Raw genomic sequence first — 23,978 nt, forward strand, 5'->3', positions numbered from 1 at the left:
AATGGTCTTGATCTCCCGACTTTGTGATCCACCTGCCTTGGCCTCCCAAAGTGCTGGGATTACAGGTGTGAGCCACAGCGCCCGGCCTAAAAACTTATTTTTAATTGACACATAATAATTGCACATATTATGGGGTACAGTGTGTAATTTCTATACCTGCATACTATGTATAATGATCAAATCTGGTAATCAGCATATCTGTCCCCTCAAACATTTATCATTTATTTGTGTTGAGAATATTCAGAATCTGCTCTTGTAGCTATTTGAAAATACACAATAAATTGTTGTTTATTGTAGTCACTCTATAATGCTGTAGAACACTGGAACTTATTCTTCCTATCTAGCTGTACTTCAGTGTCTGTTAACCAAACTCTGCCTTGCTAAATTTCTGTCTACTTATTTCATTAGTTGGTAATGGAGGGGTATTAAAATCCCCAAATGTAATTGTAGATTTGCCTATTTCTCCTTTCAGCGCTATCAGTTTTAACTTTAGATAATTGGAAGCTGTATTATTAAGGACACAAATGTTTAGGATTGCTGTGTTCTCTTGATGAATTGGTCATTTGATCATTTTGAAATCACTTTCTTGATCCCTGGTGATATTTGCTCTGAAATCTACTTTGATATTCACCTAGGCATTCCAGATTTTTCTTTTCTTTTTTTTTTTTTTTTTTTTGAGACTGTCTGACTCTGTTGCCCAGCTGTAGTGCAGTGACAGAATCACAGCTTATTGCAACCTCTACCTCCTGGGCTCAAGCTATCCTCCCACCTCAGCCTCCTGAGTAACTGGGACTACAGGTGCCTGCCACTATGCCGGAATTTTTTTTTTTTTTTCTTTTTTTCATTTTTGGTAGAGATGGTGTTTCACCACGTTGCCTAGGTTGGTTTCAAACTCTTGAGCTCAAGTGATCCACCTGCCCTGGCTTCCCAAATTGCTGGAATTACAGGCATGAGCCACTGCCACCCAGCCCCAGCTTTCTTTTGATTCATGTTAGCATGGTAAATATTTTTCTATCTTTTTACTTTTAACCTATTTGAGTAATTATACCAAAGTGAGGGCTTTTTTTTTTAGAAGCAGAGCCTCACTCTGTCACCCAGGCTGGATGCAGTGGTGTGATCACAGCTCACTACAGCCTTGAACTCCTGGGATCAGGTGATCCTCTGGTCAGCATCTCAAGTAGGACTACAGGCATGCACCACTACACCTGGCTAATTTTTTAAACTCTTTTTGTAGAGATGGGGTCTCGCTCTGTTGTCCAGGCTGATCTCGAACTCCTGGGTTCAAATGATCCTCCCACCTTGGCCTCCCAAAGTGCTGGGATTATAGGCATAAGCCACTGTGCCCTGCCCTCTGTGTTTTTTCTACTTAATATGACAGTATTTCCCTTTGGATTGGGATGTTTAGATGCTTTGCATTTAATGTGATTATTGATATGGTTAGATATCTACATGGTTTCTCTTTGTTCCATCTGTTCTTTGTTCCATTTTCCTCTTTCTTTGCCCTCTTTCAGATTGAGTTTCCTTCCTTCCTTCCTTCCTTCCTTCCTTCTTTCTTTCTTTCTTTCTTTTTCTTTCTTCTTTCTTTCTTCTTCTTTCTTTCTTTCTTTCTTTCTTTCTTTCTTCCTTCCTTCCTTCCTTCCTTCCTTCCTTCCTTCCTTCCTTCCTTCCTTCCTTCCTTCCTTCTTCCTTCCTTCCTTCCTTCCTTCTTTCTTTCTTTCTTTCTTTCTTTCTTTCTTTCTTTCTTTGAGGTGGGATCTTGCTCTATCGCCCAGGTTGGAATGCAGTTGTGAAATCATAGCTCACTGCAGCCTCAAACTCCTGGGCTCAAGGGATCCTCCACCTGAGTAGCTGGGACTACAGGCACATGCCACCACCCTGTGCTAATTTTTAAATATTTTGTAGAGATGGGGTCTTTCTATGTTGCTCAGACTGGTCTCAAACTCCTGGCCTCAAGCAATCATCCCAACTTGGCCTCCCTAAGTGCTGGGATTACAAGTGTAAGCCACCATGCCTGGCCATGTATTTTTATGACTCATTTTTATCTCCGTTGTTGGCTATTATCTATAACTTTTTGTTGTATTATTTTAGAGGTTGCTTTAGGGTTTATATTATAAATCTTTAACTTGGCCAGGCGCAGTGGCTCATGCCTGTAATCTCAGCCCTTTTGGAGGCTGAGGCAGGCAGATCACTTGAGGTCAGGAGTTCAAGACCAGCCTGGTCAACATGGTGAAACCCCGTCTCTACTAAAAATACAAAACATTAGCCGGGTGTGGTGATGCACGCCTGTAATCCCAGCTACTCAGGAGGCTGAGGTGGGAGAATCGCTGGAACCCAGGAGGCGGAGGTTGCAGTGAGCCAAGATCGCACCATTGCACTCCAGCCTGGGAGACAGAGCAAGACTGTGTCTCAAAAATAAGTAAATAAATAAACGTTTAACTTTTCATATTATACATTCAAATGATATACCACTTCACCTATAGCATAGGAACCTTACAAAGGTATACTTCCATTTCCCTCCTCTGGCCTTTGTGTTATTGTTATTATGTGTTTTACTTATCTATGTCATAAACCCATAATATATTGTAATTATTTTTGCTTTAAATAGTCAATTATCTTTTCCATTTTAAACATTCTTATTTTCTTTTTCTTTTTTTTTCTTTTTTTTTTTTTTGAGACGGAGTCTCGCTCTGTCCCCCAGGCTGGAGTGCAATGGTGCGATCTTGGCTCACTGCAAACTCCGCCTCCCAGGTTTATGCCATTCTCCTGCCTCAGCCTCCCGAGTAGCTGGGATACAGGCGCCCGCCACCTCGCCCGGCTAGTTTTTTGTATTTTTTTTTTGGTAGAGACGGGGTTTCACCGTGTTAGCCAGGATGGTCTCGATCTCCTGACCTCGTGATCCGCCCGTCTCGGCCTCCCAAAGTGCTGGGATTACAGGCTTGAGCCACCGCGCCCGGCCGGGGTGAATGTTTACAGCTCCTGAAGCCCCAGTGGGCGTGTTAACGTTATAGAGTGCTCTTTTAGTTTGCCATCTATAGGCGGCTTGTGTTTGTCAGCTAAATTAGACCTGCTTCCTTATCATAAGGACAGTGGGATTTCTGTATCCTAGGGTTTCTTGCCTCAGTGTACCACAAGAATCAGATCACACGTGGGCTTGGAGAATGAGTGCAAGGTTTTATTGAGTAGAAGTAGCTCTCAGCAGATGGGGGAGCCAGAAGGGAGATGGTTTTCCCCTGGAGTCCGGCTCGGCAGTCCTCTGATCTGCCCCACCCCCGCGCCCCCGCCAAACTTCTGCGTGATTCTGCTGGTTGATGGCCTGCCAGGGTGCCGGTGCCTGCCGGTGTGTTTTTCTGCGGGTGTGCTCTTCTGCGGACGTGCGCCTCTTGACGCCCTCTGGATGACCAGTTGCTTGCGTCTTCTTCTTCAGTCAATGTGCCTCTCTCGAAGTCTGGCTGCCTGTGTGTCTGCCCGCTAGGGTCTGGGGATTTTATAGGCCCAGGATGGGGACATGGCAGGCAAGGGTGGTCTTGGAGAATGCAATATTTGGGCAGGAAAGCAGGAGTGCCTGTCCTCACCTAGGTCCGTGGGGTTAGAGCCCTAGCCAGGGACCCACCTTTTTCTACCAAGGACTTCCAGTCCTCGCTTCCATATCATTTAAAGGGACCGTGCTCTTCCCTTCCCAGCACTGCTGTATCATAATGATATCGAATATCTTTTCATGTGTTTATTTTCAAACATCTGTATATCTTCTTCAGTGAAATAAATGTCACATCTTTTGCCCATTATCTAATTCAACTGTGGATTTTTTTTTCTGTCGAGTTTCAAGAGTTCTTTATTCTACATACAAGTCCTTTGTCAGATATGAGATTTGCAAATATTTTCTCCCCGTCTGCAAGCTTGTCTTTTCACTCTCTTAAGAGGGTCTTTTCCAGAGGAAAAGTCTTTGATGTTTTTCCTTTATGAATCATGCTTATGATGTCGTGTCTAAGAGCTCTTTATTAAGCCTTAGGTCTGAAGATTTTTTTCCTATATTGTCTTCTAAAAGTTTTATAGTTTTACATTTAAATCTATGATCCATCTAAGTTAATTTCTATATAGGGTGTGAGGTTTAGATTAATTTTTGTTTGTTTGTTTGTTTGTTTCTTTGTTTTGAGACGGAGTCTCGCTGTGTCGCCCAGGCTGGAGTGTAGTGGCACGATCTCGGCTCCCTGCAACCTCCGCCTCCTGGTTTCATGCCATTCTCCTGCCTCAGCCTCCCGGTTAGCTGGGACTGCAGGCGCCTGCCACCATGCCCTGCTAATTTTTCTTTTTTTTTTTAGTAGAGACGGGGTTTCACTGTGTTAGCCAGGATGGTCTCGATCTCCTGACCTTGTGATCCGCCTGCCTCGGCCTCCCAAAGTGCTGTGATTACACGCGTGAGCCACCACGCCCGGCCATTAGATCAATGTTTACTTATTTATTTTTTTGCCTATCAATGTTCAATTGCTCCAGGATCACTTGTTGAAGAAACTATCCTTCCTATTCTTTTTTTTTTTTGAGACAGGGTCTCACTCTGTCACCCAGGCTGGAGTGGTACGATCTGGGCACTGCAACCTCTGCCTCCCAGGTTCAAGCAATCCTCCCACCTCAGCCTCCTGGGTAGCTGGGACTACAGGCGCACACCACCATGCCAGGCTAATTTTTTGTAAAGACAAGGTTTCACCATGTTGCTCAGGCTGGTCTAGAACTCCTGAGCTCAGGAGATCCATCGACCTCAGCCTCCAAAATGCTGAGATTATAGGCACATGCCACCACACCTAGATAATTTTGTATTTTTAGTAGAGATGGAGTTTCACTATGTTGTCCAGGCTGATCTCGAACTCCTGACCTCAGATGATCTGCCCAAAGTGCTGGGATTACAGACGTCAGCCCCTGCACCCTTTGTCTATTAAGTCCAATGTCTGGACATCTTAAATTTATTTTTTCTGTGACTGAGCCACACTTTCTTCTTTCTTTGTGTGTCTGTGTATTTTGGTTGAAAACTGCACATTTGAATGTGGTGACTCTGGAAATCAGATTGTTGCCCTTCCCCAGGGTTTGCTGTTCCTGGAGGCTGCAGTCATCCAATCATTTAGTGACTTCCAAACTATTTTTTAAAAATACTTTATTCCTTGTCATGTGGTCCCTGAAGTCTCTGCTCCTTTAGCTTTTGTTCAGCTAGTATTTTGATAGAAGTTTCCTTGAACACCAGGAACTAAAACAAGCAAACAAACAAATAACTCCTCTCCCAGTGTTTGTGGAGCAGCTCTGTGCTGGGTCTTTCCTTCAACACTTAGCCAGGCCATTTATAACTCTGCCTTAACCTTCACTTACTGCTTGTACTGTGCTTAGAAATCAGCCAGAGGTGAAAGCTTAAGGTCTTCTTAGGTCTTTTCTGAGCATGCAACCTGTCCTGAGCATGCACATAGCTTTTCAAATCCCCCGATATCTATGTGGGCATTTCTGAATGCCCTATTTTCGCAAAGAAACTCTCTTCCCAGCTTTTCCTCCAAGCTTTAGGGGTTTATTATATGTCTCAGCCATAAACTGTTTTTCCTCACGTAGCTTTAGGTTTTTTGTTCACCTCACAAAGTTTCCACCTTGAGTGAGTTTTGAGTGAAGCAAATTAGAAACAAGCACCTTGCATCAATCCTTCAGGTAGTCCCCAGACAGTTTAGAACAGGCAAACTCAATAATTAGTGCACAAGGCCTTTTCTGCTCCCTCTGGAACCAGGGTCCCACAGTGGGAACATGGGCTGTCGATACCACAACTTGAGCTGGGGAGTTAGTGCGATAAGGGCAAAACCACAACGCTTTCCTATCATTTTAAAGTTGTCATTTAAAAAGATTCAGCATGATCTGATTGCTGTAAACCTTCACTTGTTTTCTAGAGTTCTGACAAACTTGATTCTGACAGTTTTGTTGTTGTTGTTGTTGTTGTTGTTGACGTTTCTGTGGTGGAACAGATATTTGGAGCTGCCTACTCTGCGGTTTTGTTGACATCATTCCTCTAACTCTTTCATCATATTATGTAGTTTCCCTCTTTGTCCCTGGTAATTTTTTGTCTCTGAAGTCTTTATCTGCTTTGTAGTTGACTTATCTTTTCTTCTGCAGTATCTAATCTGCGGTTAGTTTCATCTGGAGTATTTTTTTATCTCTGTTATTTATAGAAAGTTCAGTCTGGGTCTTTTAAAATATTTTTTATTCTCTTCTTATTGAGCTATTTCTTCCTCTACCTTCTTTTTTGTTTATTTGTTTGTGATGGAGTTTCATTCTGTCTACCAGGCTGGAGTGCAGTGGCACGATCTCGGCTCACTGCAACCTCCTCCTCCTGGGCTCAACTGATTCTCCTGCCTCATCCTCCAAGTAGCTGGGATGACAGGTGCCTGCCACCATGCCCGGCTAACTTTTTGTATTTTTAGTAGAGACAGGGTCTCATCATGTTGGCCAGGTTGGTCTCCAGCGCCTGACCTCAAGTGATCCACCCACCTCGGCCTCTCAAAGTGCTGGGATTACAAGCGTGAGCCACCACACCGGGCTGTTTCCTTTACCTTCTTGAACATATGAAGAATATTTATAACAGTAAATTTAACAGTCTTGTCTACTAAATATATCACCTAGTTCTGTTTCTATTGATTGGTTTTTCTCCTTTTATGGTTTTTATTTTCCTGCATCTTTACATGACTTTTTGTATTAACTGAAAAAAAAATCACTGCATAACAAACTGCCACAATCTTAGCACCTTGGCTGGATTCTCTACTAAGGGCTGAAAATAGAGGTGCCAGCTGGCTGAGCTCTTATATGGAGACTCTGGGGAAGAATATGCTTCCAGACTCTTTCAGATTATTGATGGAATTCAGTTCCTTGAACCTACAGAACTGAGGCCTCTTTTCCTGCTGGCTGACAGCCTTGGGTCACTCAGTTTCTCAAGGTCACTTACATTCCTTGACACTTGGTCCTATCCATCTTCAAGTCAAAAATGGTAGGTTAAATCCTTCTCATGTTTGGAATTTCTCTGTGTTCTTCCTCTGCTACAAGCCAGAAAAAACTTCTAAGGTCTCAATGTGATAAGATTGGGCACATGAGTATTATCTCTGTTTTGATTAACTCAGTCAACTGATTAGTAATCTGTTTGTTTTTTTGTTTTTGAGATGGAGTCTTGCTCTTTCACCAAGGCTGGCGTACAGTGGAGTGATCTCAGTTCACTGCAACCTCCACCTCCTGGTTCAAGCGATTCTCCTGCCTCAGCCTCCTGAGTAGCTGGGATTACAGGCATGCTCCACCATGCCTGCTAATTTTTGTATTTTTAGTAGAGATGGGGTTTCACCATATTGGCCAGGCTGGTCTCGAACTCCTGGGCTCAGCCAATCTGCCCGCCTTGGCCTCCCAAAGTGCTGGGATTATAGGCGTGAGCCACCGTGCCCGGTCTGATTAGTAATCTTAATTACATTCTCCCAAACTGCTTTTGCCATACAACTTAACATAATCATGGGCATATTATCAGGTCATATTAACAGTTCTTGAGGTCAGGGCAGGAAGTCTAGTGGAGCCATTTTGGAATTCTGCCCAACACAATGTTAATATTCAATTGGATGCCAGACATTGTGGCTTTCATGTCGCAGGTGTTAGATTTTTGTATTCCTTTAGAGATTGTTGAGCTTTTTTTCTGGGACACAGTTAAATTGCTTGGAAGCAGTTTGATTCCTTTGAGGCTTATTTTTAAGCTTTGTTAGATGGTGCCCAGAATGGCCTTCAGTCCAGGTCTAATTTGGTCCCACTACTCAGGCAGTAGCCTTCTGAGGACTCTAATCAGTTCCCTGTAAGTTAGGAGATTTTCAGCTCTTATTGGTGGGAACATGAATTATTTACAGTCCTTGTGAGCTCTAGCAATTGTTATTCCTGCCCCTTTAAGGTAGTTTTCCTCCAACTGATTGGTATTCATCTGAAAATTTGAAGAATACCCTCTGCAGATCTTGGGGGCTCTCTCTCCCTGTGCAGCACCATCCTCTGAAACACTGTCCTGCTAACTCTAGCTGGATTCTCAGCTAAGTCTCCCTGGATTCTCAGCTCCATTTACTCAAATCAGAGAGTCCTCTGGGCTCCAACTAGGTTCCCCCTTCCTGCACCATGGCCTGGAAACTCTTTCACAATAGTAAGCTGGGAGCAATGGCAGGGCTCACCTAGTTTGTTTCCTTTTACTCAGGGATCACTATTCTTCTTTTTCTGATATCCAGTGTCTTGAAAACCAATATTCCATAGTTTCGTATATTCTATTTTGTTGTTGTTATTTCAGGCAGGAGGATACGTCTGGTCCCTGGTACTCCATGTTGGCTGGAAACCAAAGTTCTGAACGTCATGTAAATGAAACCATAGAGTAGGTACTCTTCTGTATCTGACTTCCTTTGTGAGTAGCAGCATGCTATGGTTTGAATGTTTGTCCCCTCCCAAACCCTTGTTGAAATTTAATTGCCATTATAAAGTATTTAAGTGGTAAGACCTTTAAGAGGTGATTAAACCATGAGTGCTCTGCCCTCATGAATGGATTAATATCTTTATCATGGGAGTGGATATCTTATTTTCAGAGTGGGTTCCTTATAAAAAAGCAAGTTTGGTCTCTCTCTCTCTTTCTCTACCCCCCAACTTTCTCTCTCTGTCTTCCCTTCTCCTTGCCCTTCCTCCATTTGATGACACAGCAAGAAGGCCTTCACTAGATGCCAGAGCCTTGATCTTGGCCTTCCCAGCTCCAGAACTATGAGAAAATAAATTTCTATTCTTTATAAATTACCCAGTCCCAGGTATTTTGTTATAGCAGTCTGTTAAAACACACTAAGACACAGCAATTTATTCTCTTTAAAGCTGCTAATAGTATTCCACTGCATAAATATTTTCTCATTTTTAAATGGCTGCATAGAATTCCATTGTATGGATATATCACAACTTATCTAACTGGTTTCCTATTGATTTACATGTAGAGATTATTTCTTTTTTAACTTTGCTTTTAGGTTCAGGGGTACATGTGCAGGTTATTAGGTAAATTGTGTGTCATGGGGGTTTGATGTATAGATTATTTCGTTATCGGATAATGAGCATAGTGCCTGATAGGTAGTCTTTTGATCCTCTCCCTCCTCCCATCCCCCACCCTCAAGTAGGCCCCGAAGTCTGTTGTTTCCCTCTTGTGTCCATAGTGTCCATGTGTTTTGTTTAGCTCCCACTGTAAGTGAGAACATGTGGTATTTGGTTTCTGTTCCTGTGTTAGTTTGCTTAGGATAATGGCCTCCAGCTCTATCCATGTTGCTGCAAAGGACATGATCTCATTCTTTTTTTTCATGGCTGTGTAGTACTCCATAGTGTATATGTACATTTTCTTTATACAGTCTACTGTATATTGGGCATTTAGATTGATTCCATGTCTATATGTGTATATGTACCACATTTTCTTTATACAGTACCACATTTTCTTTATACAGTGTACTGTTTGTACTTCATATGCATAAAGTATACTTTACATGTACCACATTTTCTTTATACAGTCTACTGTTGATGGGCATTTAGATTGATTCCATGTCTTTGCCATTGTGAATAGTACTGCAATAAACATACACGTATGCATGTGTCTTTATAGTAGAATAATTTATATTCTTGGGTATATACCCAATAATGGGATTGCTGGGTCAAATGGTAATTCTGTTTTAAGTTCTTTGGGGAATTGCCACACTGCTTTCCACAGTGGCTGAATTAATTTACATTCCCACCAGTAGTGTATAAGTGTTCCCTTTTCTCTGCAACCTGGCTAGCATCTGTTATTTTTTGACTTTTTAATTATAACCATTCTGACTGGTGTGAGATGGTATCTCATTGTGGTTTTGATTTGCATTTCTCTAATGATTAGTGATGTGGAGCATTTTCTCATATGCTTTTTGGCCGTGTGTATGTCTTTTTAAAAAAGTGTCCATATCCTTTGCCCACTTTTTTTTTTTTTTTTTTGAGACGGAGTCTTGCTCTGTCACCGGCTGGAGTGCAGTGGCCGGATCTCAGCTCACTGCAAGCTCCGCCTTCCGGTTCACGCCATTCTCCTGCCTCAGCCTCCAGAGATCTGGGACTATAGGCGCCCGCCACGTCGCCCGGCTAGTTTTTTTGTATTTTTTAGTAGAGACGGGGTTTCACCGTGTTAGCCAGGATGGTCTCGATCTCCTGACCTCGTGATCCACCCGTCTCGGCCTCCCAAAGTGCTGGGATTACAGACTTGAGCCACCGCCCCGGCCCCTTGCCCACTTTTTAATGGGTTGTTTTCTGCTTGTAATTTTTTTTTTTTTTTTTTTTTTGAGATGGAGTCTCACTCTATCGCCCAGGCTGGAGTGCAGTGGTGCGTTCTCGGCTCACTGCAACCTCCACCTCCCAGGTTCAAGTGATTCTCCTGCCTCAGCCTCCAAGTAGCTGGGACTACAGGCATACACCACAACGCCCAACTAATTTTTGTATTTTTAATAGAGATGGGGTTTCACCATGTTGGCCAGGATGGTCTTGATCTCTAGACATTGTGATCTGCCCCCCTCAGCCTCCTGAAGTGCTGGGATTGCAGGCGTGAGCCACTGCGACCGGCTTGCTTGTAATTTTGATTCTGGATGTTAGACCTTTGTCAGGTGCATAGTTTGCAAACATTTTCTCCTGTTCTGTAGGTTGTCTTTTTACTCTGTTGATAGCCTCTTTTGTTGTGCAGAAGCTATTTAGTTTACTTAGATCCCATTTGTCAATTTTTGGTTTTGTTGCAATTGCTTTTGGTGTCTTTGTCATGAAATCTTTGCCAGGTCCTATGTCCAGAATGGTATTTCCTAGTTATCTTCCAGGATTTTTATAGTTTTAGGTTTTACATTTAAGTCTTTAAACTGAAAAACACACTACAAGAATGTTATGATGCAATTGTAAATATTAACAGCAGAATAGACCAAGATGAGGAAAGAATCTTGGAGCTTGAAGACTGGTTTTCCAAACGAATGCAGTCAGACAAAAATAAAGAAAAAAGAATAAAAAAGAACGAACAAACCCTCTGAGCAATATGGGACTTTGTAAAGAGGCTAAATCTGTGACTCATTGGTGTCCCTGAAAGAGATGGAGAGAAAGCAAGCAACTTCGAAAACATATTTCAGGATATCATCCATAAAAAATCTCCCAACCTCACTAGAGAGGCCAACATTCAAATTCAGGAAATACAGAGAGAACCCCTATGAGATGCTACACAAGAAGACCATCCCCAAGACACATAATCATCAGATTCTTCAAGGTCAAAAAGAAAAAAAAAAGTTAAAGGACAGCTAGAGAGAAGGGACAGATCACCTGCAAAGAAAGTATTTCTAATTTGCTATGAACATCTTTCTTTTTTTCTTTTTTAGGGATAGAGTCTCACTGTGTTACCCAGCTGGACTCAAACTCCTGGGCTCAAGTGATCCTCCCACCTCAACATCCCAAATAGCTGGGACTACAGGCACATGCCACCACAACCAGCAAATTTTTGTATTTTTTGTAGAAACAGGGTGTCACCATGTTGCTCAGGCTGGTCTCAAGCTCCTGAGCTCAAGTGATCCTTCTGCCTTGGCCCCCCAAAGTGTTGGGATTACAGGTGTGAGCCACTGCACCGAGCTGGAATTAAAATCAAATAGGTCAGAAATGGTGTTGAGGATTTCAAAAAGAGCAGGAGAGAACAAACAGAGAAATTCCTACAGGAAGTCTGGGAACAGTATCCCTGAATGCAGCTCAGACAGATGGATGCACAAGATTGGCAAATCTCCATCAGAAAAAGATAGACAACAAAATATTACACAAAATTTGGAAAAGCAATCTCTAATCATATCTCACTACTAAAAATTACTGTTATTATTGTTTATTCCTTTGTGGTGGTTGTCCATATGTATATTACTTTTCATTCATTAATCCATTCAACAAATGTTTACTGAGCATGTGTGCCACGCATGTTCTGCACACAGTTGTACATGGTTGCAATCATAATTTGCATACCATTTTGCAGCCTGCTTTTCCACTTACTGTGTGTTTTGCTGAGCACAAGCTGCCCCATGACAAAAAGTTTCCATGATTAGGAAGGTTTGGGAACACTGCAGTCTAGAGCCTTTCTTGTGGCAGTTCACAACTCTGTTTCCTTTCTTTCTTTTTTATTTTATGGACAGGTTCTTGCTCTGCTGCCCAGGCTGGAGTGCAGTGACACCATCATAGCCCACTGCAGCCTCCAGCTCCTGGGCTCAAGCGATCCTCCCACTTCAGCCTCCTGAGTAGCTGGGACTACAGGTGGGTGCCACTTTTTTGTAGAGACAGGGTCTTGCTATGATGCCAAGGCTGGCTCTAACTCCTGGCCTCAAGGACCTCTTTGCTTCAGCCTCCCAAAGCACTAGTGCTACAGGGGTGAGCCACTGCACTGGGCCTGTTTCTTTCTTTCCTTTTTTTTGAGACAGAGTTTTGCTCTTGTTGCCAGGCTGAAGTGCAATGGTGCGATCTCAGCTCACTGCAACCTCCGCCTCTCAGGTTCAAGAGATTCTCCTGCCTCAGCTCCCAAGTAGCTGGGATTACAGGCATGTGCCACCACGCTTGGATAATTTTGTATTTTTAGTAGAGATGGGGTTTCACTACGTTGTTTAGATGGTCTCGAACTCCTGACCTCAGATGATCCATCTACCTCGACCTCCCAAAGTGCTGGTATTACAGGCATGAGCCACCACACCCGACCCTGTATTCTTTCTTGACTGGTCTTTCTCTACCTGATGTCTAAACATTGGACAGTCCCAGGGCCCATCCTGGGCTCTCTTCTCTATTTATACTCACTCCCAGGTGAAACTCATCTAGCCTCAGGGCTTTAAACTATCAATGGCTATTAAATGATATTTTGTGACATGTAATATACCAAGTATATTAATTATCTACTTCAGTGAAACCACCTTGAAACTCTTTTATTGCTACTTCAATTTAAATATGAAAAAACTGAAGCTCAGAGAAGCAGATTAACTTACCAAAGATCACACAGCTAGTGAGGGGCAGAACCAAGATCTGAGTACTATCTATCTGTCTGAATATGAAAACCTCTGTTATCTTTACTCCATTGTACTGCAACCACACACAGAAAAAGAAAATACTTCAGTAAGCATTCCAAAAGTACTTTCCCTAAAACCTAGGACATTATTAAGAGGTTTCAAAAAAATACCAGATTAAAGGGGTTCTTTTCTGCTAATCTTCTCAGAGTTTTTATTGTAAATCATTAATTCCCTAAGTATTTATGGGTACATCAGATACTGGGGTGTTGGAGATACAGCAGTGAAGCAAGAGACACAGATTCCTGCCCACATGAAGTTTATATTCCAGTTAGAAGAGACAGAAAACAAGGCACTATGCAAATAAACACCTCAATTTACTTCAGATTGTAGTGAGTGCTGTGCAGGGAGTTAACAGGGTGATATGAGGGATAGGAACTTGGAGAGAGAGGCTACTTCAGATAGGTTGATCATAGAAACTTCTTCTGGGGTGACATTTGAGTGGAAACCTAAGGGAGCCTGGAAGGAGAGTGTTCCGGGCAGGGAGACAGAAAGTGCAAAGACCCTGAGGAGGGAGAGAATTTGTTGTTTTCAAAGAATAGGAAGAAGCCCAGAATGGAGTGAAGCAGAGTTACCATGGTAAGGAGCTTGGATTCTATTCAATGAGGAAAGGAAAGCCATGGGAGGGCTATACTGACATGATCTGATTTCTATTTACTTATTTATTTATTTATTTATTTAGGGTCTTGCTTGGTCATCCAGGCTGGAGTGCGGTGGCATGAACACAGTTCACTTCAGCCTCGACCTCTTGGGCTCAAGTGATCCTCCCACCTCAGCCTCCCAAGTAGCTGGGACTACAGGCGTTTGCCATCACGCTTGGCTAGTTTTTTTGTTTGTTTGTTTGTTTGTCTTACTTTTGTAGAGATCGGGGGAAGTCTCACTTTGTTTCCCAGGCTGGTCTTGAACTCCTGGGCTCAAACAATCCTCCTTCCTTGGCCTCTCAAAATGCTGGAATTACAGGCATGAACCACCATGCCCGTCTTGATTTGATTTTTTAAAAAACTATTCTGGATGCCGTGTGGAGAACAGATTGGAGTGAAGCAAGAATAAAGGCAGGAGACCAGTGAGGAGATTACTGTACCAATCCCAGGCAGAGAGAAGAGTGAGAGAACAGTGGCTTGGGCTAGGGTAGTGGCTTGGGCTAGGTATTAATGTTCTCCAGAGAGACAGAACCAATAGGATATTGATAGATAAATGGATGGATGGATAGATAGATAGATAGATAGATAGATAGATAGATAGATGGAAGGGGCTTTATTAGGAGAATTGGTTCATGTGATTATGGAGGCTAAGAGGTCCCATGACAGGCCATCTGCAAGTTGGAGCCTCTGGAATGCTGGTAGCATGCATGGCTCATTTCAAGTCTGAAGGCCTCGGAACCAGGGAAGCCAAAGTGGTAACTCTCAGTCCGAGGCCAAAGACTGGAGAACCAAGTTCTGGAATCCAAAAACCCGAGAGCCTAGAGTTCTGATGTCCAAGGGTAGGAGAAGAGTGTTCCAGCTCCAGGAGAGAGAAGGAGAATCACCTTTTCTCTGTTTTTTTTTTTTTTGTCCTATCTGGGACCAGTGGTGTCCGCCCACATTGAGGGCAGATCGTCCCCACGCAGTCCACCGATTTATATACAATCTCTTCTGGAAACACCCTCATAGACACACCCAGAAGTAATGCATTACCAGTTCTCTAGGTATTCTTTAGTCCAGTAAAGTTGACACCTAAAATTAACCATCACTAGTGGCAACCATGAAGACGGGGAGAAGTGGAATGCTTTTGGTTATATTTTGAATATTGAACCAGTAAGATTGGTGGCAAATTGGAAGTGGGTGGTGAGCAAAAGGAAGAATCAAGAATGACTCTTAGGTTTTGGGCTTCAGCAGTTGCATGGATGGTGGTGCCATTTATTAGGGTGGTGAAGATTTGAGAAAGAGCAGGTTTGAGAGGAACAAAGGAGTTCATGTTACACTTTATGTTTATTTACTCTGAGTTGCAGACTAGCCACATGAGTGGCAATGCCAGTTGAACCACTGGATACACAGATTGGGCTCAGGGCAGTGGTTGGGGCTGGGAGAAAGAGATTTGGGAGTCACTTCTAAACTCATTCACACAGCCTTTTTCTTTCCTTTGCATAATTTTCCTAGCATAGAGGCCCAGAAGTAGGATTACTGAGTAAAATGGTATGAGCATTTAAAATTTCCTATTGCATATTGCCAGATTTTATTTTAAAGGGGTGGTATTTATTCACAGTGTTAGCCGCAGTAACCGTGCATCAATTTGGTATTCTTTCCAGCCTGACATACTGTAATTTCTTCTACCTCCCCTTAATTTTGCTACTATAATTGGCAGTTTTCACAATTTAGTGTGTCTTTGCTCATTAGAAAGTGTAGACATTTTCCCATATGTTTGCCTTTTAATAGTATTTCTTCTTATCTGTTTGTGCCTTTGCTCATTTTCTATGGTGCAAGAGTGTTCTTATCATAGCTGCAAGGACACAGGCTGGTGACTGTTGGCTGTGCTCTGATGTGCTCTGATGTGTCCTGCATAAGGGTTGACACGGTTGTCCACTCTCTTTTTGAAAATTTGGAAGCTTCTGTTTTGAGCTTCCTTAACACCCTGCTCTACTGGTTTGCCGTCCGCCTCTGGCTGCCCCTTCCCTGTCTGTTTCCTAAGGAGACGTCTTCTCCTGCAGCCTTCTCTGAAATGTGATGTTACTCAGAATTGTATCCTGGGTCCTTAAGAATATTTCTCATTATAGGCCGGGTGCAGTGGCTCACGCCTGTAATCCCAGCACTTTGGGAGGCCGAGGTGACCAGATCACCTGAGGTTAGGAGTTTGAGACCAGCCTGACAAACATGGAGAAACCCCGTCTCTACAAAAAATACAAAAATTAGCAGGCATGGTGGTGCATGCCTGTAATCCCAGCTACTTGGGAGGTTGAGGCAGGTGAATCGCTTGACCCAGGAGGCAGAGGTTGTGGTGAGCTGAGATTGTGCCATTGCACTCCAGCCTGGGCAACAAGAGCAAAACTCCATCCAAAAAAAAAAAAAAAAAAAGAATATTTCTCATTGTAAAATACAACATGCATACATACATACATACATACATATATATATACACAGAAAAGTGCTTAAAACAAATGTATAGTTTGTACACTTGCAAAATTAGTTACAAGTGAACACCAGTGTGACTACCATGAAGGTCAGAAAGTAGAACTTTGCCAGCACCCTGAAATCTTCCATGTGTCCTTATCAATTACAATTTATCCTTAGAAGTAGCAATCTCTTAACTTTTATGATAATATCTTGCTTGCTTTTCTTTTTCTCCCTCTGTCTCTGTCTCTCTCTTTTTTTTTCTCCAAGTCAGGACCTCACTCTGTCACCCAGGGTGGAGTGCAGTGGTGTGATCAAGGCTCACTGCAGCCTATACCTCCTGGGCTTAAGCAATCCTCCGGCTTCAGCCTCACCAGTAGCTGGGACAACAGACATGCCACCATGCACAGATAATTTTTTTTTAATTGAGACAGAGTCTTGCTCTGTCACCCAGGCTGGAGTGCAGTGGTGCCATCTTGGCTTACTGCAACTCCCACCTCCCAGGTTCAAGCAATTCTCCTGCCTCAGCCTCCTGAGTAGCTGGGGGTACAGGCATGTGCCACCATACCCAGCTAATTTTAAAAATATTTTTAGTAGGGGCGGGGTTTCACCATGTTGGCCAGGCTGTTCTCCAACTCCTGACCTCGTGATCCACCCGCCTTGGCCTCCCAAAGAGTTGGAATTACAGGCGTGAGCCACCATACCTGGCCTTTTTTTTTTTTTTAACTTTTTGTAGAGAGGGGTCTCACCATGTTGCCCAGGCTGGTCTCAACTCCTGGGCTCAAGTTGTTACCTGTGGAGGGTGTCCAGGTTCTTAGCATTTTGAACAAAGAATGGACAAAACACAAAACAAAGCAAGGAAAAACGAAGCAACAAAAACAAGAGATTTATTGGAAACAAAAGTACACTCCACAGGGTGGCAGTGGGCCTGAGCAACCGCTCAAGAGCCCTGGATACAGAATCTTCTGGAGTCCAAATACCCCCTAGAGGTTTCCCATTGGCCACTTGTTGTTCACCCCGTGTAAATGAAGTGGTGGCCTGCAATCAGAGACTGATGTGAAGTTACAAAGTTGAACGTCTATGCAAATGAAGACTTGGCCCACAATCAGTCTGATTGGCTGTGGACGGCAACCAATCAGAGGCTGAAGTAAAGTTACAAGTCATACTCCTATGCAAACGTCTGATTGGTTGCAAAAAGCAACCAATCAGAGGTACTTTCAATTTTCCATCTGCAGAAAAGGTGGAGGTTTGCAAAGGGTGTAGCCAGGCGTGGAAAGTTAGGGTTTTCCTTTCAATTTAGTTCTGAGAAGTCAGCGTGAACAGCCTTAGGTTCCCTGCCTCCAGACCCTATCTGCCTCAAAGTGATCCTCCTGCTTTGGCCTCCCAAGTGCTGGGATTACAGGTGTGAGCCACAGTGCCCAGCCTTGCTTTTCTTTAGTTTTATCATCTACATGTGCATTCACTTTTTAAAATGTATCAAATAATGTATTTTTTTGGTAGAGATGGAGGTCTTGCCACATTGCCTGGGTTGGTCTTGAACTCCTGGGCTCAAGTGATCCACCTGCCTTGGCCTCCCAAAGTGCTGGGATTACTGGCAGAGCCACTGCTCCCAGCTATATGTGCATTCCTAAACAATAATTTAGTTTTGCTTGTTTTTGAACTTTATGTAAATGGAATCACACTGTATGTATTCCTTTGTGTCTTCTTTCACTCAACTTCATATTTGCATGATTTATACATGCTGTGTGTGCTGTAGGTTTTTTTTTTTTTTGAGACGGAGTTTCACTCTGTCACCTAGGTTGGAGTGTGGTAGCACAGTGTCAGTTCACTGCAACCTCTGCCTCCCGGGTTCAAGAGATTCTCCTGCCTCAGCCTCCTGAGTAGCTGGGACCACAGGTGCCCGCCACCATGCCTGGCTAATTTTTGTATTTTTAGTACAGACGGCATTTCACCCTGTTGGCCAGGCTGGTCTCGAACTCCTGACCTCGTGATCCACCTGCCTCGGCCTCCCAAAGTGCTGGGATTACAGGCGTGAGCCACAGAGCCTGGAGCCTGGCCGTGGCTGTAGTTTAATTGTCATTCTGTATAGCATTCCACAATTTATTCATTCTGCTCTTGAGGGACTTTTGGGTTGTTTCCAATTAGGGCTGTTATGTACAATGATGCTTTGAACCTTTATATATCTTCTTTGTTCTTTGTTCTTTTTTTTTTTTTTTTTTTTTGGTGATGGAGTCTCGTTCTGTTGCCCAGACTGGAGTGCAGTGGTGCAATATTGGCTCACTGCAACCTCTGCCTCCTGGGTTCAAGCGATTCTCCTGCCTCAGCCTCCTGAATGCTGGGTACAGGCACGTGCCACCATGCCGGTAATCCCAGCCTTTTTTTTTTTTTTTTTTTTTTAGTAGTAGATGGGGTTTCACCATGTTGGCCAGGCTGGTCTCAAACTCATGACCTCAGGTGATCTGCCCACATCAGCCTCCCAAAGTGGTGTGATTATAGGCGTGAGTCACCGCACCTGGCCTATATATCTTTCAGTAAAGCTATGTACACTTTTCTCTAGGATATATACCTAGGAATGGAATTGCTGGGTTCTTGGAGATGTGTATCTTTAACTTTAATAGATAATGACAAATTGTTTTCCCAAGTTGTTGAACCAATCAATAGCCCCATCAGCAGTGTATGAGGATCTCTACTCTTCAACATCTTCCTCAACACTAATTATCATCAGACTTTTAAAAATTTGCCAGTCTGGCATATGTGAAATGGTATGTTGTTGGTGTGTGTCTGTGTATATAACTTTTTTTTTTTGAGACGGAATTTCACTCTGTTTCCCAGGCTGGAGTGCAATGATGCGATCTCGGCTCCCTGCAACCTCTGCCTCCTGGGTTCAAGCAAATCTCCTGTCTCAGCCTCCCAGGTAGCTGGGATTACAGGCATGCGCCACCATTCCCGGCTAATTTTGTATTTTTAGTAGAGATGGGGTTTCTCCATGTTGGTCAGGCTGGTCTCAAACTCCTGACTTCAGGTGATCCACCCACCTTGGTCTCCCAAAGTTCTGGGATTACAGGTGTGAGCCACTGCACCGGGCCATATGTATGTGTATATTTTACAACTTTATTGATATATAATTGATGTGCAACAAACTGCATATGTTTTAAGTGATGATTTGATTAGTAAACATCCTTGAAACCAGAGCCACAATCAAGATAATGCATATCTATCACCTCAAAAAGTTTTCTCTTGCTCCTTCTCATGCCCCATTCTCCCTCATCCTCATTTCCCTGACGGTAGATGAGTTGAGCACCTTTTCATGTTTATTGGATGTTGGGATTTCTTCTTTTGTGATGAGCTCATATAAGTCTCAACAAAGTTGAACAGTGTAATGAAGTAATCAGATGGGAAAGTTAGAAAGATGTGAGGTTGTGGGGATTGAAGTTAAGATTTCAGTGGTACAGCCGTTCTGGGCCATTGCAAGATCCACTCGAGGCCCTGAGAGTGGGTGACTGGAGCAGAAAGGGAGGCCAACAGAGGTGAGTAGGCCGAAGAAACAAGAAGCATGGGATGTGGGATAGATCTTCCACATGAATGTTGAAGTGATTTGGATTTGGGCAAGACTGGGGGGTGGGCAAAAGGATATAATGAAGGGAAGTGCCTGAGAGGTACAGCGGTCATGGTAGGAAGGCGCAGTGGGGAGCAAAGAAGGGGCCCACTCCACCTCCAGATGGAAGTATTTGGAGGAGGGAAAGAATCTCTGAGGAAAGGCCTACAGGAGAAGTGGGGTCCTCGGAGACAGCTAGGTCTCAGTTAAGGAAGGTGTTTAGGGGAGCTTTCTATTTCTGTTGTTGGGGTATTTAGCAATCCCTGTGCTATGGTTTGGATGTGGTTTATTTGTCTCCATCAAAAATCATGTTGAAATTTGATCTCCAAATGTTGGAAGGTGGGTCCTAGTGGGAGGTGTCTGGGTCATGGGGGTGGATCCTTCATGAAAGGCTTGGTGCCAGTCTTGCAGGAGTGAGTGAATTCTCCATCTCACAAGACTGGATTAGTTCTCTCAGGAATGGATCAGTTCCTGCGACAGTGGGTTGTTATAAAGCCGGGATGCCACTCAGGTTTTCCCTCTTTGCACGTGTCCACTTTCTCTTTGACCTTTTCCATTATGTTGTGACACAGCACAAAAGCCCTTGCTAGAAATCAGGGCCATGCCCTTGAACTTCTCAGCCTACAGAACCACAAGATAAAGAACTCTATTGTCTTTCTAAATTACCCAGTCTCAGGTTGTTTGTTTGTTTGTTTGTTTGTTTTTAGTTTAAATGCATTTTATTTTTAGACAACCTACATGACATGTTTTTCTTAAAAACAATGCCTCCACTCCAAATAAATCAGTCAAAATAATGAAGAGCTCAAGATGACATCAGTCCCATTTGTCTTAAGTCCTGGTGTTGTGTGGATGACAAACAGAAGCCAGTTATGATGACAGGTGATAGATCCAAAGTAATTGCCAAATTTGTTAACATTTTTCCATTTCTAAGCCATCCTTAAAGAAAATCATATATTGGGTCACACCATCCTCATTGTAGTCCGCAAAGCAACCATCTGGATTCACGTTTTCTCGTAGTTGTTGAAATTAGCAAGGATGTGCTTGATTTGTTCTGCAGCCCCTGTCATAAAAGGTTTTACTCTTTTTGGTCTTTGTTCTCCCAGTTTGCCTTTGATTGATTTCATGTAATCTTTGATGCACTTATTGTAGGCTTCTTTTGTGAAGCTTGTTTCTTGCAGGTGATGATTCATGACAATATCAACACCAGTGATTACTGTGCTTTCGGTACCTTTGCCCCCAGGGCTTCAGTGGAGGCATTTCACCATGAGCAAGTCAAAAATGTAACTTCTGTCCTACTGACTAACTTCCCCTCCACCTCCAGGCACAGCCCGTCTGTGATCTCCCGGATCTTGTAGCTGTCGGAGAACATCTCATCGTGGTTGATGAGGTCCCAGTAGATAATCATGATGGCGGCTGAAGGGAGACAATGGCGGCGCTAGGTTAGCAGGAGCCCAGAGCTCGGAGCCAGCTCAGTGCAGCCAAAGTGGTGCTGATGGGAGAGGGGGAGTGGACGGAAAAACTCAAGTATTCTTTTATAGCAACACAAAACAGACTAAGACAGAAAATTCATACTGAGAAGTAAAGTGTTAGTGATAAGAAATGCCTGAAAATGTGGAAGCAGCTTTGGAAATGGGTAAGGGGCAGAGGTTGGAAGAATTTGGAAGAGCAGGCTAGAATAAAACAAGATTATGGTGAGGGCTTATTAGACAAGACCACTATGGAAGGTCTGGAACCCTTCAGAGATTGGTTAAATGGTCCAACCAGAATGCTGATGGAAATATGGACAGTAAAGGCCATTCTGGTGAGATTCCAGATGGAAATGAGGAATAACGTATTGGAAACTGGAGTAAAGGCCATTCTTGTCTTAAATTGACAAAGAACTTGGATGAACTACATCTATGCCCAAAGGCTCTGTGGAAGGCTTACTACAGAATTGAACTGGCAGGGGCAGGAGATCCCTGCTTCACCTAAGATGGAATTTAATAGAATACCTGGTGGAAGAAATTTCTAAGCAGCAAAATGTTCAGGTTGCTGCATGGTTACTTCCAACTGCTTATGGTGAATTTCTGGAGAAAAGGGAAACATAGCAGAAAAATTTGGAAAATGCATAGCCTGGCCAAATGGCATAGAAGAAAACAGTATTTTCAGGAGAGGAAACCAAAAGGAGCCAGGTGCTAAAGTCAAGACAATGGGGAAAAAGACCTGAAGCCATTTCAGAAATCTTCAAGGCTGCTTTTTGCATCATATGCCTGGAGGCCTAGGAGGACGAATGGTTTATAGGGTAAGGCCTGAGCACTGCTGCCCCTGCTCCACCTCAGGACGCTGCTCCTCAGATCCCTGCTACATTGTTTCTGAGTCTGGCTGAAGCTCAGTGGCCCCAGGTACTGCTTGGGCCATCACTTCAGAGAGTGCAACCCATAAGCCTTGGTGGCTTCCATGTGGTGGTAAGTCTGTGAGAGCCCAGAATGCAAGAGCCATGGAGACTTGGCAGCTTCCACCTAGATTTCAGAGGATGTATTGGAAAGCCTGGGTGCCCAAGCAAAAGCCTGCTGCAGGGGCAGAACCTCCACAGAAAGTGCTCATGAGGCAATGCCTAGTGGACCTATGGGAGTAGGGCTGCCATGGGGACCCCAGAATTATAGACCCACTGCAGTGTGCAACCTCAGCCTGGAAAAGCCACAGGCATTCAACTCCAATCTGTGAGAGCAGCCACATGGGTAGTATTCAGCAAAGCCATGGGGCAGGGCTGCTTGAGGCCTGGGAGCCCACTCCTTGCACCAGTGTACATCGGAAGTGGTACATGGAGTAAAAGATTAGTTTGGAGCTTTAAGATTTAATATCTGCCCTGCTGGATTTTGAACTTGTATGGGCCTGTTACCCCCCTTTTTGGGTCCGATTTCTCTCTTTTGGAATGGGTGTGTTTGCCCAATGCTTGTACAACCATTGTATCTTGGAGGTAAATAACTTGATTTTTTTGTTGTTGTTGAGATGGAGTCTTGCTCTGTTGCCCAGGCTGGAGTGCAGTGGTGCAATCTCGGCTCACTGCAAGCTCCGCCTCCTGGGTTCACACCATTCTGCTGCCTCAGCCTCCTGAGTAGCTGAGACTACAAGTGCCCACCACCATGCCAGGCTAATTTTGTTTTGTATTTTTAGTAGAGACGGGGTTTCACCATGTTAGCCAGGATGGTCTCAATCTCCTGGCCTCGTGATCCGTCTGCCTCGGCCTCCCTAAATGCTGGGATTACAGGCGTGAGCCACCGTGCCTGGCCAATAACTTGATTTTTTATTTTACAGACTTATAGCTGTTAGGAACTTGCCTTGAGTCTCAGATGAGACTGGACTTTTATGTTGGTGCTGGAACAAGTTAAGACTTTTGAGGCTATTGGGATAGAATGATTGTAGGTTGTAGGTGAGAAGGACACTAGTTTTGGGGAGCCCAGTGTTGAAATATTATGATTTAGATGTAGTTTGTTTGTCTGCACCAAAACTCATGTTGAAATTTGATCCCCAAATGTTGGGAGGTGGGGCTAGTGGGAGGTATTTGGAGTCATGGAGCAGCTCCATCATGAATGGCTTGGTGCTGATCTGGTGGTAGTAAGTTCTCACTCTGGTGAGACTGGATGAGTTCTCTCAGGAATGAATCCGTTCTTGTGACAGTGTGTTGTTATAAAGCCGGGATGCCCCTCAGGTTTTCTCTTCTTTGCACATATCCACTTCCCCTTGGACCTTCTTCACCATGTTGTGACCCAGCACAAAAGCCCTTGCTAGAAGCCAAGGCCATTTCCTTGAATTTCTCAGCCTGCAGAACCGTGAGCTAAAGAAACCTCCTTTCTTTATAAATTACCCAGTCTCATATATTCTATCAACACAAAATGGACTAAGACACCCTGGAATTGGGGTTCCAGGAAGGCACAGTTGAAAACGGTGGGAGGAAGAGGAGCAGGGAAGATTAGGTAGCAGAGCCGAGTATGAAATAAGTGCTGACCAGAGAGTTCATAGCCAGGGTAGTGACCCTTAGATAACAGGAACATGAGGTCCATTGGTCCTGGTTCCCAGGGATGCTGTATGAATTGGTCTCGGCAGTGGCTCCACTGGGTGGTAAACTCCATCAGGGCAGGCATTGTGTCTCCCTCAGTCACTATTCTACCCTCAGATCCTAATGCGCCACCCAGCATGTTGTAGGAGCTCATTAGACAT

The 23,978-nt window shown here is 43.7% G+C and overlaps 1 protein-coding gene across 1 annotated transcript; it reads right to left on the reverse strand.

The window, feature by feature from the left end:
- Nucleotides 1-15,195: 15,195 nt before the first annotated feature.
- Nucleotides 15,196-21,521, reverse strand: LOC117077415 (translationally-controlled tumor protein). The gene is given in 4 exon segments (XM_033201097.1): nucleotides 15,196-15,208; nucleotides 20,594-20,794; nucleotides 20,797-21,024; nucleotides 21,027-21,521. Coding segments are annotated over 3 exon segments (492 nt in total). The 5' UTR covers nucleotides 21,187-21,521; the 3' UTR covers nucleotides 15,196-15,208; nucleotides 20,594-20,690.
- Nucleotides 21,522-23,978: the final 2,457 nt, after the last annotated feature.

The sequence above is a fragment of the Trachypithecus francoisi genome, unplaced genomic scaffold (genome assembly GCF_009764315.1).
Source record: "Trachypithecus francoisi isolate TF-2019V2 unplaced genomic scaffold, Tfra_2.0 Lachesis_group6, whole genome shotgun sequence".
Lineage (NCBI taxonomy): Eukaryota > Metazoa > Chordata > Mammalia > Primates > Cercopithecidae > Trachypithecus > Trachypithecus francoisi.